At 40.6% G+C, this 19,389-nt stretch overlaps 1 protein-coding gene across 7 annotated transcripts in view; it reads right to left on the bottom strand.

Annotated features, from left to right (window-relative positions):
• The window catches only part of USP40 (ubiquitin specific peptidase 40), an 86,182-nt gene that overhangs the window by 54,586 nt on the left and 12,207 nt on the right, over window positions 1-19,389 (bottom strand). For 6 of the 7 annotated variants that reach the window (XM_039234482.1, XM_039234484.1, XM_039234487.1 and 3 more), the window contains 4 exons: window positions 17,781-17,924; window positions 15,135-15,263; window positions 7,874-7,957; window positions 6,348-6,455 (listed from right to left, as the gene is read on the bottom strand). In XM_039234482.1, coding sequence (XP_039090413.1) covers window positions 6,348-6,455; window positions 7,874-7,957; window positions 15,135-15,263; window positions 17,781-17,924 — 465 coding nt within the window. The remainder of the gene's footprint in view (window positions 1-6,347; window positions 6,456-7,873; window positions 7,958-15,134; window positions 15,264-17,780; window positions 17,925-19,389) is intronic. The other variant, XM_039234486.1, reaches the window with a different exon arrangement.

The following is a 19,389-nucleotide window of genomic DNA, read 5'->3' as shown; positions in this document are numbered from 1 at the left end:
AAGTTCCTCCTAATCCTCCTATATGTGCAAACATATGATATTTGTCTTTCTCTGCCTGACTTATTTCGCTCAGCATAACACCCTCAAGGTCCATCCATGTTGCTACACAAGGCCAGATTTCATTGTTTCTCATTGCCATGTAGTATTCCATGGTATAGATAAACCACATCTTCTTGATCCATTCGTCTGTTGATGGACACTTAGGCTCCTTCTATGATTTGGCTATTGTTGAGAGTGCTGCTATGAACATTGGGGTACATGTGCTCCTATGCATCAGCATTTCTGTATCCCTTGGGTAAATTCCTAGCAGTGCTATTGCTGGGTCATAAGGGAGTTCTATTGTTAGTTTCCTGAGGAACCTCCACACTGTTTTCCAGAGGGGCTGCACCAGTTTGCATTCCCACCAACAGTGTAGGAGGGTGCCCGTTTCTCCACATCCTCACCAGCATCTAGAGTTCTCTGTTTTGCTCATTTTAGCCACTCTGACTGGCGTGAGGTGGTATATCAGTGTGGTTTTGATTTGTATTTCCCTGATGAGGAGGGATACTGAGCATCGTTTCATGTGTAAAGACATAATTTTCCAAAATAACACAAGAAGAGGAAAATCTAAATAACTCTACAATAAAAAAAAATTTAAACTATAATTAAAAAAACTTTACCCCCCAAAAATTTCAAGTCTCAACAGAACAGAAAGTCCAGATATAAACCCACAATTTTATGGTCAATTAATCTTTGACAAAAGAGGCAAAAATATGCAATGGGAAGACAGTCTCTTCAACAAATGGTAGTGGGAAAACTGAACAGCAACACGCAAAAGAATGAAACTGGACCTCTTTCTTATACAATATACAAAAATAAAGTCAAAATGGATTAAGGACCTAAATGTGAGACCTAAAATCATAAAAATCATAGAAGAGAGCACAGGCAGTAACTTCTCTGACATTGGTTATAGCAACATCCTTCTAGGTAGGTCTCCGGGGGCAAGGGAAACAAAAGCAAAAATCAACTACTGGGACAACATCAAAACAAAAAGCTTCTGCACAGCAAAGGAAACCAACAAAACTAAAAGACAACCTACTGAATGGGAGAAGATATTTGCAAATGACATGTCTCGGATAAAGAGTTACTATCTAAAATATATAAAGAACTATATAATGCAAACACCAAAAAAAAAAAAAAAAAAACACTCCCAAATAATCCAATTAAAAATGGACAGAAGACATAAACAGACATTTCTCCAAAAAACATACAGATGGCCAATGGATATGTGAAAAGATGCTTAATATCACTCATCTTCAAGGAAATGCAAATCAAAACCACAATGAAATATCACCTCACACCTGTCAGGATGGCTAAAATAAAAAACTCAAACAAGTGTTGGCAAGGGTGTAGAGAAAAAGGAAGCCTCATAAGCAGTTGGTGGGAGTGCAAACTGGTGGGGCCGTTGTGGAAGATGGCATGGAGGTTCTTCACAAAGTTAAAAACAGAACTAGCCTGTGATCCGTAATCACACTAATGGGTATTTACCCACAGAATAAGAAAACACTAATTCAAAGGGATACATGCACCCTTGTGTTTACTGCAGAATTATTTACAAGAGCCAAAGTATGGAAGCAGCCCAAGTGTCTCCATTGATAGATGAATGGATAAAGATGTGGTACTTATATGTGACAGAATATTATTCAACCATAAAAAATGAAATCTTGCTTTTTCAACAACATGGAGGTAGAGGCTATCATGCTAAATCAGGTCATCGTCGGTCAAAGACGAAAACCGGATGACTGCACTCATATGTGGAATTTAAGAAACAGAATAAGCAAAGGAAAAAAAAGAGACAAACCAAGAAACACTCTTAACTAGACAGAACTGATGGTTACCAGGGGAGAGGTGGCTGCGGGGGGTGGGTGACAGAGGTGAAGGGGATTAAGAGCACACTTATCATGATGAGCACTGAGAATACATGGAACTGCTGAATCACTATATTGCACACCTGAAACTAATATTAACACCGTATGTTAATTACACTGCAATTAAAAAAAAAATTTTCAGGGGGCGCCTGGGTGGCTTAGTCGGTTAAGCGTCCGACTTTCGCTTGGGTCATGATCTCGCGGTTCGTGGGTTCGAGCCCCGCATCGGGCTCTGTGCTGACTGCCAGCTCAGAGCCTGGAGCCTGTTTCAGTCTGTGACTCCCTCTCTCTCTGACCCTCCCCTGCTCATGCTGTCTCTATCTCTCTCCTAGAAATAAATAAAACATTAAAAAAAAAATTTAAAAAAAAAAAAAATTTTCAGATCGCAATAGCTTCAGCAAACATGTAAGAAAAAAAATTATCAATCTGAGAGAATTCTTCCAAAAATATAAAAAAAGGAGTATCTCCCAACTTCTCTTATGAGTCCTATATAACCCTGATGCTAAAATCTGACAAAGACATTACAAAAGAAAGAAAATCAAGACTAGTATATCTCACAAATGCAGACATGAAAATTCTAAATATGAGCTAAATGAATACAGTGACATACAGAATATCATGACTAAGTGAGATTTATCTCAGAAATATAAGATTTGTTTAACATTAAAAAGGTCAATGGAATTCACTACATTAACAGAATAAAAGATGTAAAAAACAAAACCCTAAAACTCAACCTCTACTCTAAATGATCAGTCAACTATGAATTAAAAGCTAACTCCCTCAAAACTACAAAAGGTGTTTATATATATATTTTAAGTTTTATTTATTTACTTATGAATGGCACAGAGAGAGAGGGAGGGAGGGAGAGAGAGAAAGCTGGGGAGGGGCAGAGAGCAGACAGAAGATGGAAAGCAGGCTCTGTGCGCACAGCACAGAGCCCAATGCGGGGCTCAAACTCATGAAGGGTTTGAAGCACGGGCAGATGCCCAACCAACCAAGGTGTCCCAGGGTATTTATATTTTTAAAAAACCCGGGCGCCTGGGTGGCTCAGTCGGTTAAGCATCCGACTTCGGCTCAGGTCATGACCGCACGGTTTGTGGGTTCAAGCCCCGCGTTGGGCTCTGTGCTGACAGCTAGCTCAGAGCCTGGAGCCTGCTTCGGATTCTGTGTTTCCCTTTCTCTCTGACCCTCCCTTGCTCACGCTGTCTCTCTCTCTCTCAGAAATAAATAAAACATTTAAAAATTTTTTAAAAAAAGTGTTTATAAAAAAAAAACCTGCACAGCTAATATCACACTCAAGAGTAAAATACTGAGACACTGACCCAACTGTATTTTGTTTTTTTGTTTTCTTAAAAATTTTTAATATTTATTTATTTTTGAGAGAGAGGGAGAGAGACAGAGTGTGAGCAGGGGAGGGAGACACAGAATCCGAATCAGGCTCCAGGCTCTGACCTGTCAGCACAGAGCTCCACACCGGGCTCAAACTCACAAACCATAGATCATGACCTGAGCCGAAAGTCGCAGGCGTAACTGACTGAGCCCCCAGGTGCCCCTGATCCAACTGTTTCAATGGAAACCTGGGCGGGGAGGGGGAGTTAAGATGGAGGAGAAGTAGCGGGACCCTGGCTTTGCCTCATTCCTCGAAAACACCTCAATCAGCATCAAATCATTCTGAACACCTAGAAAATCAATAGGATTAAGAGAACATTCTGCATATCTCGGGGGAGAAAATGTGGCAGGTGCAGGTGGAGTGACATGAATTAGGGGACAGAAGAGCTGTAGTGCCACAGAGAGAGGAAGCCCTTCTTGCAGAGAGGAAAGGGAGAGAGGGGACAGCGAGCTCACGGGGCCTGTGAAAGAAAAGCACTCCTCCAAAACCAGTGACTGGGGAATCGGGAGGAATGAACTATCACAAGTTTCTGCGAACAGTGGAGCTCACATTTGGAGTGAGGCTGGAGGCATCACAATTCTGGACTTCAAACTGTATCACAAAGCTGTAATCATCAAAACAAAATGGTACGGGCACAAAAACAGACGCACAGATCAATGGAACAGAAAAGAGAACCCAGAAACAGACCTACAACCATGTTGTCAGCTATCTTTGACAAAGTGGGAAAATATCTAACAGAAAAAAGACAGTCTCTTTTGTTGGGAAAACTGGACAGCAACATGCAGAAGAATGAAACTGCACCATCTTCTTACACAATACACAAAAATAAACTCAAAATGGATGAAAGACCTAAATGTGAGACAGGAAACCATCAAGATCCTAGAGGAGAACACAGGCATCAATCTCTTTGAGCTCAGCTGTAGTAACTTCTAACTAGACACATCTCCGGACACAAGGGAAACAGAAGCAAAAATGAGCTACTGGGACTTCATCAAGATAAAAAGCCTCTACACAACGAAGGAAATGATCAACAAAACTAAAAGGCAATCTACAGAATGAGAGAAGATATTTGAAATAACATATCTGATAAAGGGTTAATATCCAAACTCTATAAAGAACTTACCAAACTCAACACCACAAAAACAAATAATTCAGTTAAGAAATGGGCAGAAGACATGAATAGCCATTTCTCCAAAGAAGACCTAAATGGCTAACAGACACATGAAAAATGCTCATCATCATTTATCATTAGGGAAACACAAATCAAAAGCACAATGAGATACCACCTCACACCTGTCAGAATGGCTAACATTAACAACTCAGGAAACAACAGGTGTTAGCGAGGATGCGGAGAAAGGGGAACCCTCTTACGCTGCTGGTGGTAATGCAAACTGATTCCGCTGTATGGAGGTTCCTAAAAAATTGAAAATAGATCTACCCTACGACCCAGCAATTGCATTACTAGGTATTTACCCAAAGGATAAAAAAAATTGATTCAAAGGGGCACGTGCACCCCAATGTTTATAGCAGCATATCAACAAAAGTCAAACTAGAGAGACAGCCCAAATGTCCACTGACTGATGCATGGATAAAAAAAGATGTGGTGTTTACACACATATACACACGCACACACACAATGGAGTATTACTGAGCCATCAAAAAGAATGAAATCTTGTCATCTGCAACGACGTGAATGGAAGCAAAGTGTATTATGCTAAGTGAAATAGTCAGAGAAAGACATATACCATATGATTTCACTCATACGTGGAATTTAAGAAAACAAAACAGATGAACATAGGGAAAGGGAAGGAAAAATAAAATAAGATGAAAACAGAGGAGGCGATGCACTGTTGGTGGGAATGTAAACTGGTACAGCCCCTCTGGAAAACAGTGTGGAGGTTCCTCAGGAAACTAACAATAGAACTCCCTTATGACCCAGCAATAGCACTGCTAGGAATTTACCCAAGGGATACAGAAATGCTGAGGCATAGGAGCACATGTACCCCAATGTTCATAGCAGCACTCTCCACAATAGCTAAAACATGGAAAGAGCCTAAGTGTCCATCAACAGATGAATGGATCAAGAAGATGTGGTTTATCTATACCATGGAATACTACATGGCAATGAGAAACAATGAAATCTGGCCATGTGTAGCAACATGGATGGACCTTGAGGGTGTTATGCTGAGCGAAATAAGTCAGGCAGAGAAGGACAAATACCATATGTTTGCACGTATAGGAGGATTAGGAGGAACTTGACGGAGGACCAAGGGGGAGAAGAAGGGCGGAAATGGTGGGGGAAAGGGAGAGAGGCAAACCATGAGAGACTCTTGAATGCTGACAAAAACTGAGGACTGATGGATGTGGGGGGGAGGGGGGGATGGGCATGAAGGAGGGCACTTTGGGGATGAGCACTGAGTGTTATGTAGAAACTAATTTGACAATAAACTATTTGTAAAAAAAAAAAAAAAAAAGAAAGAAAACAGAGGAGGCGACAAACCATGGGAATCTTACCTATAGAGAACAAACTGAGGGTTGCTGGAGGGGTGTTGGGTGGGGGAGGGGCTAAATGGGTGACGGGCATTAAGGAGGGCACTTGTGAAGACGCTGTTGTGTTAAAAGCCCTTCTTTTTCTGTTGATTTCTTGATTCTACAATAAATTATTTAATAACTTAATACTTAATAAGTAACTGAATTTTTAAAAAATATTTTTAAAATGTTTTTATTTATTTCTAGGAGAGAGAGAGAGACTGTGAGTAGGGGAGGGTCAGAGAGAGAGGGAGTCACAGACTGAAACAGGCTCCAGGCTCCGAGCTGGCGGTCAGCACAGAGCCCGACACGGGGCTCGAACCCACGAACCTCGAGATCATGACCTAAGCGAAACTCGGACGCTTAACCGACTAAGCCACCCAGGCGCCCCGTAACTTAACTGAATTTTAACCATTAAATAAAAAAGCTGATTTCATTTTCTCCTAGTTTAAATTTCCTTTGCAAAGGGATCGTAATAAAATCTCCTGGGACAGGACCGCGTGTACGATGTCGTGTATTACCTTTCGCAGCGGTCCATACCGTTTCCTGTACTTCTTGTTCCAAGATATGCCTATCTTTTTCAAGAGCTTCTGGCCCAGCTGATCAACAGGAATTAGATTATTCTCCTCCTTGTGAAAGAAACACAAAATCAGTTAAGAAAATTTGATGAGATGTAATTGTAACATTTACGAGTTCAAAAGGGCCAACAGGATTATATTTAATTAAATGTGCCTATGACAGCTGAACATGGAAGTGGATTAACCATAATTGCTTCAAAATAAAAAAAATTTTTTACAAGTAGATTAAGCCTCAGTTTAAAAAACTTGAATTGTGCCTTCCTGTGCCAAAGTTTAAATGCTTAAAGAGCCAATATCCAAAGAGTATTCTGGGGGTTGGTAAATTTCTGATACTTTGTGGGATTCTTTATAAGAAATACTTAAGTGCAAAAAAGGATCATCAATACCTTTTGTGAATGTTTCCAAATAAAAAACAGTTCTAAAACAGAGTAAGAAGTGACTGTTTCGGGCTGAAATGTACCCCCCAATCCTGCATTCACACGTTGACTCCTGAATCCTTAAGATTTCAACTATGACTATATTTGGACCTTTAAAGAAGTGATTAAGTTAAAATGAGGTCATTAGAGTGCGTCCTAGTCCAATCTGACTGGTGTCCTTATAAGAGGAAGAAATATGGACACACAGAGGCACTGGGGATGCACATCCACAGAGAAAAGCCATGTGACGACACAGTGAGAAGGCAGCCACCTGCAAGCCCAGGAGGGAGGCCTCAGGAGAAAAGAAACCTGCTGGTACCTTGATCTTGGACTTCCAGCCTCCAGAACTATAAGGGAATAAATGTCTGTTGTTTAAGCCTGCAGTATGTGATATTCTGTTATGGCGGTCCTAGCAGACTAACGCAGTGGCCATGGACCAATGGAGCTAAAGGACTCAGCCTAGGTCCATAGCCAACAATTAAGAAAAAGTGTTGACAGGAATGAATAAATACATAAAAGGAGACCTACCACCTTTACAACACAGCACTAAGCAAACGTTAAAAGTTCATATACTTGAGGTATTATCAGTAAATCAATATTAGGAATGAAAAAGGGGACATTACTTCATGTACTAGACATTAGAAAGGATAACATGGGAAAATAGCAAATTCCAAAACAATATGTGAAGTAAATCCCAATTCCATTTTAAAGGACAGTAATACCAAAAAAACCCACAACCCAATCCCAATATATATATACATAAATACAGAGAAAAAGCAGAATGCAAGAATATATTAAAGTATTAACAATGACTGCGTATTTGATTTATATTTTTCATTATCTTTATATATTTCCTAGTTTTTTCTCTCAAATTTTCTACCAAATACGAATTTTTTTATAACCAGAAAGTCTCCAATAAAGAACTGTAAAAATAGACACAGAGAACGTCCCAAGGGAAGAGGACTATCAATAGTACCAGTAACAGTTCTATCAATGAAATCTCATGTATTTATGTGCATGTCTGTAATACACACAAAAATATAAACTCTCTACCTGTAGTAAGACTGCTTTTAGAATTATCAATGGATCATCGTCAATCTCTTCTTGATTCTGGAGATCTGGTTTACTTTTTTCCTCCTAGAAAGGAAAACAATAAAAAGGTTTTTATCATTATTCCCTTAGAAGGTAATTAACAAAACAGAAAGAAATGTTTGTGTCATGGAAATTTCAAGATGGAGGAGTGATGGTAACATCTTAATAACTTATACACACTTTGGAATCCAGCAGACCTGGCTTTGAATTCCAGTTTTGATTGAATAATCCTGAACAAACAATTTAATCTATTGAGCATTTTCTGCAAATGGAATTATGAGACAAGCCTCAGGCACAACACACACTCGGTAGGTTCTGACATTTTCCCAGTAAGCACCACCTTAGCTGCACCCTACAAATGTCGACAGGTTGTGAATCACTGGGAAGCTCAGTTTAATGCTTGCTTCTATTTCCCGATCGTCCAATTTTTCACCTCATTCTGTGAAGTTATTTGGGATCATATCAAAATAAGGTATTTTTATTGATTGATTTTTTTCTACATGCCACCCTGCAAAAGTATTTTAATTTGACTTAAAACCCTAAATACAAATAGACCTAAACAATTAACAGAAGGACAAAATACAGAAATAGTAAAAGAATATGGCAGACTAAGTACAATCATCCTTAACAAATAATTACTAAAAATACTGGATAAACACAACACAACAAAACAAAACAAAGGCATCTTTTAAAAATACACCCTGAACTAGCAAGAGAGTATCAGGAAATCCTCAGAGAACAAGTGAAATGGGAATCCAGGGAGGAAATCCAGAACCGAGGCCTCCAGCCGTCCAAGCTGGCTGACACAGACTCCACTTTGATGCTCATATGGGACAGGGCTTGAGGCACAGCCCAAGGACCTCCCAAAGTATGGAGTCGAATGACTGTTGTCCAAATGACAAGTTTTCGAGTTCTCTGACACCATGTGGGTGTCCTACAATTCAGTTCAGTTCTGGTACAAACTTTACTCAGTCCCACAGGACTGCCTCCACTTCAGACAGCAGGCACAAATGGGGTCCCAGGCCACCTGCACTTTTGCCTGGCTGATTAAAAATTCTAGGATTCCTACAACCCCTGCTTCAGGTTTGAGAATTTCCTGGAACAGCTCACAGAACTCAGGAACTTACACACCCTGTGTACAGGGTGAGGTCAGGAAGGGTCCTGAGAAAAGCAGGAGCCTCTATCCCCATAAAGTCGGGGTGGCCACCCTCCCTGCATGTGGATGTGTTCACCAGCCCACAAACTCCCTTAGTCTCCTTGTTTCAGAGTTTTTATCAAAGTTTCTGTACGCAGGCACGACTGATGGATTGGACTCCATCACCAGCCCCTCCCCCCTCCCCAGGTCAGGGGCTGGGGCTAAAAACATCAACCCTCTAAGGATGTGGTTGGTCCTGCTGGTGACTTTGGAGGTATCTAGGCCCCCACCAAGAGCCACCCCATTAGCATGAACTCGGGTATGGTTGAAAGGGGTTCATTATGAACAACAAAAGACAAGCCTATCCCTCAGGAAATGTCAAGCTCTATTCCAGGAACCTGGGACAAAGACTGAATATAAACATATTTTTTTAATTACATCACAAAGACTTCAGTAAAATGCTAGAAACCTGAAAGAAACACCTTCTCAGTATAAACATGACCTAGAAAAATCTACCCCACAATAAAGGACGATGACAAACTTGCTTTCTTTGATCCTAGATGAAGGTAGAAAAAAATTAACAATAGAACTCCCCTATGACCCAGCAATAGCACTGCTAGGAATTTACCCAAGGGATATAGAAATGCTGAGACACAGGAGCACATGGACCCCAATGTTCATAGCAGCACTCTCCACAATAGCCAAAACATGGAAAGAGCCTAAGTGTCCATCAACGGACGAATGGATCAAGAAGATGTGGTTTATCTATACCATGGAATACTACATGGCAATGAAAAAGAATGAAATCTGGCCATGTGTAGCAACATGGATGGACCTTGAGGGTGTTATGCTGAGCGAAATAAGTCAGGCAGAGAAGGACAAATATCATGTTTGCATGTATAGGAGGATGAGGAGGAACTTAACTGAGGACCATGGGGGAGAAGAAGGAGGGAAATAGTGGGGGAAAGGGGGAGAGGCAAACCATGAGACACTCTTGAATGCTGACAAAAACTGAGGACTGATGGATGTGGGGGGGAGGGGGAGATGGGCACGGAGAGGGGGACTTGTGGGGATGAGCACTGGGTGTTATATGGAAACCAACTTGACAATAAACTATCTGTAAAAAAAATAATAATAATTTTAGTAAACTGTCTGGTATCAAGTAACATATAAACAGCAATAAATATTTCTGATTACTTTAAAAAAAAAAGAAAAACGTCTCCTTTAAATTTATAATCACAAGTCCCCACTTGGGTTTGTGGCTCACATGCTATGGCTCTAAAACCAGGTCAAGTTAAGGGTTGGAAGGGACCACAGGCATGTGGTAGCAACAAATACTTATCTTTCTCAGAGGAAGTCACTTTAAACCTAGCCCTTGAATTACTCCAGTAAATCAGGTTCTTAAAAAAAACCACCAACCAACCAAGGCAACAGTCTGAAATAACAAAATCCCAAGGAAGTAAAAGCAGCAGATTCTAAGCTGACTTACGGCTTACAATCTCAGACTACAATCATCATAGTAGTAAAATAATATGTTTAATGTGCTTAAAGATATGACTAAGGAATAAGAGATTTAAAAAAGGTAGAAGGGGAAAGGCAGGCCAGCACCGCCCTCTACGGGACTCGCTAGTGGGTAACTAACAGGCTAGGCCCAGTCCTCCTCCACTCTGCCAGCGCCCAACCTTGGCCTTGTCCGTACAGTAGGAGCTAGTCCTGGACTGCCTATTGGGGGTTGTTGTGAAACCTTCTCTCACCCATTTCTTCAAATGTGCAAGATAATGTTCAAAGGAATGTCAACAACCATCAGTGAGGCAAAAGGTCTCTCAGGAAGCAAAAAAAAAAAGCATTCGACTCTTGATTTTGGCTCAGGTCATGATCTCATGGTTTGTGGGTTCGAGCCCTATGTTGTGCTCAGTGCTGCCAGCATGGAGCCTGCTTGGGATTCTCTGTCTCTACCTTTTCCCTGCTCCCTCTCTCTCATAATATATAAACGGTAAAAAAAGGGAGGGGGAGCAGAAAGTGAAGATGGGGCTCCTTTTTACAACCAGATCTAGAGTCACATTTTGAACAGTTAATGGCGGATCATCTTCTGGATATGCTAAGGAGATTGGAATGTTGCCTTTATTCTACTATACTATATCATATAACATATAATAATATACGACTGTTCTTTAAACTCTACCTTCAACTTGGGGCTCGAATTTACGACCCTGAGATCAAGAATCACGTGTTCTATCGACTGAGCCAGCCAGGCACCCCTGAAATGCTACCTTTAAACCAGGGAAAATTATGTCAGATTGGTCATGAAAAGTATTCTTTTGCAGACAGTACCTGCTAAAGAACTCCATGATTGCAGGGAACAGCTCCTCGAAGGGAAGAAGAAATTGTCAAACTATAAGCAGAAAAGAACAATACCTGGCTATGATTAGAGTACCTGTAATCCTACATCTCTAGGCACAAGAAATCTCTCAGCACAATGGCAATAAAAAGAAAAGCAGTGTCCCACAGGTATATGTATGGAGGTTGAAATTCTTAAAGCATTAATCATTATTTGAACACCACAAAGCTCTGGATGAAAAACTAGTGACTCTGAAAAAAGAGAAGAAAGAAAAAAATTTAACAAACGGATGCTTCACTGAAGGCCTGAGTACAAATGGAAAGCATTCTGATTGTTCTTTAAGCCCCGAGAAAGACTGTGCTAAAGTAACAAGGCGTTAAGAACAGAGAGGCAGTGCGGAGAGCAAAACCAAATGAAAGAATGCCTGTCTATCTTCTCGAGTCACATAACAGAACCAGGAGAAGAGCCCAATGACGCCAGCAAAGAGCAAATTAACTCTGAGGAAATGGAATGCAAAGCGCAGATGTCCAAGGAAGCACAACTCAAAACGAAGACAGGGAAGAGAGAAATTGCTGCTCCAGACACACGACCTCACCGCTGCGGGAGTCTACCTCTGTGTGGGATGATACACTTGAAACGAAACGGCAAAAAAAATAAAGACTGACGATAAATCCCTGCCATGGAACCTGACCAGTGCAGAAAGTGGGAGTGCTCTCTTGGACTGAAGAGACAGGGCAACGCTGGAAAACAAGGCTACGCAGACGAGGACAGAAGTGGAAAAAAAGAAGCCAAGACTACAGTGGGCAAGGCAAAGAGAAAGTCAATAAATGAACACCACAATATATATTTATTGGATCTGTCCACAAGCTTATATCCGAAACTAAGAAAAGCCTTCAACACCATCTTTTAGAGAGGAGATGATGCTAATACAGTTGTCTGAAAAGAGTGAGGGCACAATGGCTACTCCGGGCCCCTGCGCACTAAGAGCAGCATGGAGAAAGGTGGCACGGTGAGAGTACAAACTAAGTGTGGAGACATCGCGGGCTGAATTAGAGCAGATGAGGGCGCAAGAACTTCCCTTCATCTGACTGGGCATGTGCCCAACACCTAATGTCCTGGCTAACGTGGCACAAGCATTTGAGGGTGACGCTTCTACGGTGCTCTCAGCCCAGAATGAAACGGAAGGTAACGGACTGGAAAGGGGGACGCAAACCAGTCTTTCTCCAAAGATGTCTGCAACGTAAGAGGGTTTAGCAAGATGGCTGGTTATAAAAATCAACAAACTAACGGTAATCGCATTTCATGCGCTGGCCGCAAATAGCCCAAAAAATACAAAGTACGGCCACAGCCCTACAGAACATCTTCCTGGTAGAACAGTTTAAACTTTTTAAATATCCAAATGCTTTTTAATATCCAAGTACAAGAGCATCAGAAATGCAGACCGGTGCTCTGAAAAGCAAACGCCAACAGGGAGAACATGCATCTAGAACGCTGCTGGCACCAAGAGAAGCGATATTGCTGTATGCGGCACTACTCATGAACAATCCCAATTGTCCAGTCATCAGAAAGCTGTCATAAGCATCCTACCTCCCACCATGATGGCTTGTAACTCACATACTGACATTTCACTGGGTTTCAGTTACACGTTAGAAAGCTAGCTGAGGGGTGCCTGGGTGGCTTAGTCGGTTGAGAGTCCAACTTTCGCTTAGGTCATGATCTCGAGGTTCGTGGGTTCGAGCCCCACGTCAGGCTCTGTGCTGACTGCCAGCTCAGAGCCTGGAGCCTGTTTCAGTCTGTGACTCCCTCTCTCTCTGACCCTCCCCTGCTCACGCTGTCTCTCNGCCTGTTTCAGTCTGTGACTCCCTCTCTCTCTGACCCTCCCCTGCTCACGCTGTCTCTCTCTCTCTCCTAGAAATAAAACATAAAAAAAAAAAAAAAAAAAAAAAGAAAGCTGGCTGAGACTGGGGTTGGTGTGTGACGCCTTATGATTTTTCCCACAGCAATTAACTGGAACTAAGACTTCCAGTTAGTGCTTTCCCTCAGAACATCTTAAGAAAATTACAAAACTTTTTTATAAGAAGCTCTAAAACATGAAAAGATAGATCTGGCTTACACATCTAGATTCAAAACTCTACTACGTCTGAGAAGGTGTGTATGTGTATGAGAATACAGGGACAGGCTGATTCTAGAATGTTCACAGAAGAATAAAACAGTAACAATACTCCCAAAGAACAGTTAACACAGGGAGACCTGCCTGCTGCACGACTTATGATGATGCTACAGAAATTAACAATGTGGAATTGGCCTCCAAAGAGAAAAAAGGACAACAGAACAGAACAGATACTCAAATGGACTCATATATAAACTGACAAAACAAACCCAGCACTGTGGATTGGCAGGGAAAGAACGGATTATTTAATAAATGGCAATGGGCAACCAGGTACGCAAACGGGGGAAAAAAACACACACCTTTCACAGGGAACCATTCCAGAAAGACTGAGTTTTATTTTTTTAATTTTTTAATGTTTATTTTTGAAAGAGAGTGTGAGTGGGGGAGGCTCAGGGAGAGAGAGGGAGACATAGAATCTGAAGCAGGTTCCAGGCTCTGAGCTGTAAGCACAGAGCCCGATGCAGGGCTAGAACTCACAAACTGTGAGATCATGACCTGAGCCAAAGTCAGATGCTTAACCGACTGAGCCAGCCAGGTGCCCGAAGACTGAGAAGTTTTAAATGGATAAGGCAAAACTGTAAGACTTTTAGAAGACAATATAGGAGGAAAATCTTTCTCATCTTTGGTTGGTGCCATGAAAGACAAAGAAAAGCCAAGGAACAGTTATCGGTTAAAGGAGACTTAAGATAGATATGCTAACTAAATATATGCATGCTGACTAAATATAATGCAGGCCCCTGCACTTGACACTGGGGTGGGGAAGAAATGCTGTAAAGGACCTGGAAGAGACAACTGGTAGAACCTGAATATAAATTCTTTATTAGAGAGTATTTTGATCTACGCTTGTGTAAGGGAGCATCCTGGTTCTCAGGGGATAAACCCTGAAGTATTTACAGGTAAAGGGGCCTGATGTCTTTAGCTTAATCTCAAATGGTTCTGCACTCATAAGATAATATGAGCTGGGTGTATTTGCACAAATTTGGCAAGCTGTTTTTTTACGTTTTATTTATTTTTGAAAGAAAGAGGGAGAGAGAAAACGCCAGCTGGGGCGGCGAGGTCGGGGGGGGGGGGGGGTAAGGGCAGAAAGGGAAGGAGACAGAATTCCAAGCAGGTTCCACACTGTCAGCACAGAGCCTGACACACGGCTCGATCTCACAACTGTGAGATCATGACCTGAGCTGAAATCAGGAGTTAGAAGTTTAACCGACTAAGCCACCCAGGTGCTCCATCGTTGTTGGTTTTTTTAAAAAGTTTATTTATTTAAGTAATTTCTACCCCCAATGTGGGGATCTGGAGATCAAGAGTCGCATGCTCTTCTGACTGAGCCAGCTGGGCGCCCCAAATTTGATGACTTGTTAACTAAAGAATCCAGGTGAAGAGTATATAGACAGTGTGTGTACTATGCTGATTATTTTTCTGTATGATTTAGAAATAAAAATTTTAAACTTCTAACTTTGCTTGTCTCTAAAAATTTTCGAGGGTAAATCTAATAAATGGCAAAAGATTATCTTCACCAAAACAATAAGACTAGAAAAGGGAAAAAGTGCAAAGAAACTTCTAAACTAATTTCTATGCTTACTTGAAATTCCCAGTTTCCCAAATGATCAACATCTTTAATATACACGTGATAATGTCCTCCATAGCAGCCACCTTGGTGGATAATAACTGAGAAGAGGTCATAAACATACTCCAAGTCATCCAATTCACTCTACAAGAGAAAAGAGCATAAACATATAGTTTATGTAAAATGGGAAGATACATTACCAAAGAGAAAAAAGAGTTTCAACTATTAAAAATAAGAAATTGGTTATTGTTATTTAAAGGTAAATTAAGATAAATTTGAATAACTGCCTTTACAAATGCTTTCATTCTTAGAGTGAAAACTATCTGTCATTGATCTAATGCCAATCACACCACGACCAACCAAATTCTGCTTTAGTTAAACATGAAAACAAACAAAATGTATTTGCATGCACTTTGGCTAAGATCACGTAGGTCATGTGCTAATGAAACACCCTCCCCTGTGAGTCTGTGATACTTTTAGCAAGAATAAAACCATCCCTGTATTCTTTATCCCTACTAGATGCTGCGTTAGGAACACGCTCTTTAGCTGCTGAATTTGTCCTATATTCCAACTAGCTGGTCATGGGCCTTGGGGTCAGAGCCGTATCTACAGTCACCTCTCCTGACACTTCAGTCCTCCGCGTCACAGAAAGTTAGCATTATGAATACTAGCTGGTTTTGTCTGGAGGCAGTTTAGTGGGATGAAAAGATCCTTTCTTCTATGATCAATCTTTTCTATGATTAATGTGCTCTATAATTAGGAAGGACCCAACTGATGAACACTTTTGCTCACATTAAAAAAACTTTTTTTGCTTTGATACTTTGCATACGAATGCTACTTGAAGGGTACCAATTATCTGAGAAACTTATTTGCTTGAAAAGTAAGTAGAATTTCTGGTTCTGGCAAAAGGTGAGAGATACAAACAAAGATGCAAGGTGTTAATCTTCTTCATTAATACAGAAACTGAAAAGTAAAATTATGATCAGTTTCCTAGCTAAGTGCTAAATGTTTTACTTATTTCGCTTCTGTTATTTCAAAGTATGTTACAATAACATGACAAACTTTTTTTTAAAAAAAAATAGGGCCTAGGGGCACCAGGTGGCTCAGTTGGTTAAGCATCCGACTTCGGCTCAGGTCATGTTCTCAGGGTTCGTGGGTTCAAGCCCTGTGTCGAGCTGTGCTGACAGCTAGCTCAGAGCCTGAAACCTGCTTCAGATTCTGTATCTCCCTCTCTCTCCTGACCCTCCCCTGCTCCCGCTGTCTCTCTCTCTCTCTCTCAGAAATAAATAATTAAAAAAAAAATTTTTTTTAATTTTTAAAAAGGACCTAAAATTTTTCTATAGGAAATGATGGCTGTTAACTAAACCTATGGTGACCATCATTTCGCAATGTGTGTAAATCAAACTTAGCCTGCTGTGCACCTTCAACTTACAAAGTGATGTCTGTCAATTATTGCTGAATAAAGCTGGAAAAATTAAAAAAAATGAATTCAATTATCCTGTTTATTCAGGCAGTAAATGGGAGGGCAAGTATATTAATGTATTCTGGAAAAACTGCTCATTCCATATGTGCCAATAAAACAAATCCCAAAAAGCTCAGAAATTAGGCTTGAAGTAGAGAAAGGCCCATCCAAAATTAAGAATAAATGAAATATTGGGGTGCCTGGGTGGCTTAGTCGGTTAAGTGTCCGACTTTGGCTCAAGTCATGATCTCACGGTTCGTGGGTTCGAGCCCCACGTCGGGCTCTGTGCTGACAGGTAGCTCAGAGCCTGGAGCCTGTCTTTAGATTCTGTATCTCCCTCTCTCTCTGACCCTCCCCTGATCACACTGTCTCTCTTCTCTCTCTCTCAAAAATAAAAATTTTTTTTAAAAGAATAAATATTACTTCTATATATAGAAATTCAGTAGCTAATTAATAAATGTTCTGGTCTTAGTGAACATATAAATAATGACTTGTAAATAAGAAATACAGCAGTCTCATGGGTCTGATCTTGGCAGGTACAGTGATTACATAGAAAATGGCTTATAAAGTAGGTTGCTTGTTTTCAAAATTTTCTTTCCTGTGTCTCAAAGATTATGAACTCTGGCTAAGATACCATTTACCTGTTCATTTTCTACATGTGTAACTCATTATCGCATCTCCTATAAACTAAATCCAAATAGCAAAGTACTAATTAATGGTAATTTCTCCTAATGTAGGGTCATATCTAATTTTCTTAAACTTTCTGTTCAAAGGTCTTGCAAGGAGAGTTTAATAAAGAGAACTGAAAACAAACCCATACTTTGGAAATTCAAAAGGACTATACTAAACCAGTGGTTCTCAGCTGGGACTGATTTTATCCCACTCCCTGGGACTGATTTTACCCCACCCCCTGCCCCAGGAGACATGGACATTTGGCAAGGTCTGAAGACATTTTTGTCACTACTAGGAGTGGGATGGGAGGGTAGGATGCTACTGTCATCTAGTGGGTAGAGGCCGGGGATGCGGCTTAAAATCCTACAATGCATGGGACACAGCCCTCACAACAAAGAATGACCCAACTCAAAATGTTAACAGAGCCAGGTTGAAACATTCTGCAATAAGTCAACTGAAAACCAGGCCGATAAAAGACTCAATCCTGAGAGGGAAAAGAAAAGAATTCAAAATAAAACAGTTCAAACCTGTTCACAAAAAGGCTTGAGATTGATCCGGAGAGGGAACGTGTAACAGCTAGTTTCCTTGTATCGTTCATGCTTCACAAAATCAAAATTAAATCTTAACAATGAAACAGTAAGAAAGGGAGGCAGCTTACGTAATTTGGCCGACTGTTAAAAGAAAAATTTTTATAGTGTTTTAAAAAGCAGAGTTACAGAAAAGAACATATAAGATTTCTTAAGATATGAAAAACAACCCATGGCACAGTTTTAAGAGAAATAATGTCCTTAAATCCCATAAATGTATCACTTGGATTCAATTCAGCTGACATGATGAACTCATCTATTTCACAGGACCAAAGGTGATTTATCACTTATTTATGTTTACAAAGTTAACAATCCGAGTTCACGTTTTTAGCGTGGATATCCCAAAATCAAAGCTGTCCAACAAGCGTGTTGTAACCAGTGCTCCCCACTCTTAACAGTGCTCCTTCCCTGTGTGAGTCCTGGCCTTTCACCTTCCCCCTTTGCCCAGGACAATGGACCCAATGACTGGGGTTTTATAATGACTGCCCTTTAAAGCAGATAACAAGATATTTTTATTTCCTTGCTTTAAGACAAAACACTAAACAAAGCTGCTTTTTATTTAAAAGTCATCAGCTTCCCCCCAGAGTCTCAGCATTAATGGTATGCTGGGTAAGGGGTGGCAAAAAGAAAAATTCTTCTCATCTGTTAAATCATTGTTAATGGTATTATCATCCTTACATACAAATATCTACTTTTCCTAAAAGTATATCTAAAACAATTCCACAAAATGGGGGTTAAAAAAGTGAGAACATGGCAATGTGATATGGCAGATTTCCCAACAAGTTAATAAAAAACACACCTGAAAAACCCGAGTGTCTCATCTACAGCAAGGCTGAGAAAAGACGCTGCTCACAATAAGGAAATCTACATTAATGTAGGTAGCATGACCAAACTGAAACTTAGGATGCAATTTTTAAAATATCGAGATCAAAAAATTTCCACTGAAAAAGAATTAAACCAATGACGTACCAAGAACTGCTCTTGTTGGGCTCAGGGTTCTAGTTTTACTAACGTGCAAGTTAAGTTCAACCAAATATGTAAACGTGTTTACGTATTTTTCCGAGACCTTTAATCCTCTAAACTTTATGCTTCTTTTACTAGACTGGTAGTTGTGATACCAGAGGTGAAATACCAAATAAATAAGCAAAAAATGAACCTCTCTGTGTCACAAAAAGGCAAAGGCTGGATGAAAATGCCTATCAAAGAATGTAAAATTCATGATGGTTTCAAATCTTACTGTGAAAAGCTACAGGCATGGAGTTTATTGGGGTTTTTTTTTGGTTTTTACATTCTCGCCTATAACCTCCAGGATCTAAATCAGTATTAGCTGTTATCGAAATCAGTCCTCATTTCGTTGGGAAGTTCGGTGACTGTCAGCTGTAGGGACAGTGCTGTCACACGGAATACCTGCAAAGACCCATCTTCGGTGGTGGTTCCTGAAGCCAGTGCTCAGTAAGCAGTGACCGGGCAGCCTGCGGCACTGTCGGGCAGCAGGGGGTCAGTCACTAAGGCTCAGCCCTCCTGTCATCCCCACAGCGAGGAACCCCGA

Source organism: Hyaena hyaena, unplaced genomic scaffold (assembly GCF_003009895.1).
Source record: "Hyaena hyaena isolate Hyena2069 unplaced genomic scaffold, ASM300989v1 scaffold_86, whole genome shotgun sequence".
Lineage (NCBI taxonomy): Eukaryota > Metazoa > Chordata > Mammalia > Carnivora > Hyaenidae > Hyaena > Hyaena hyaena.
This window is presented reverse-complemented; position numbering and strand designations above follow the sequence as displayed.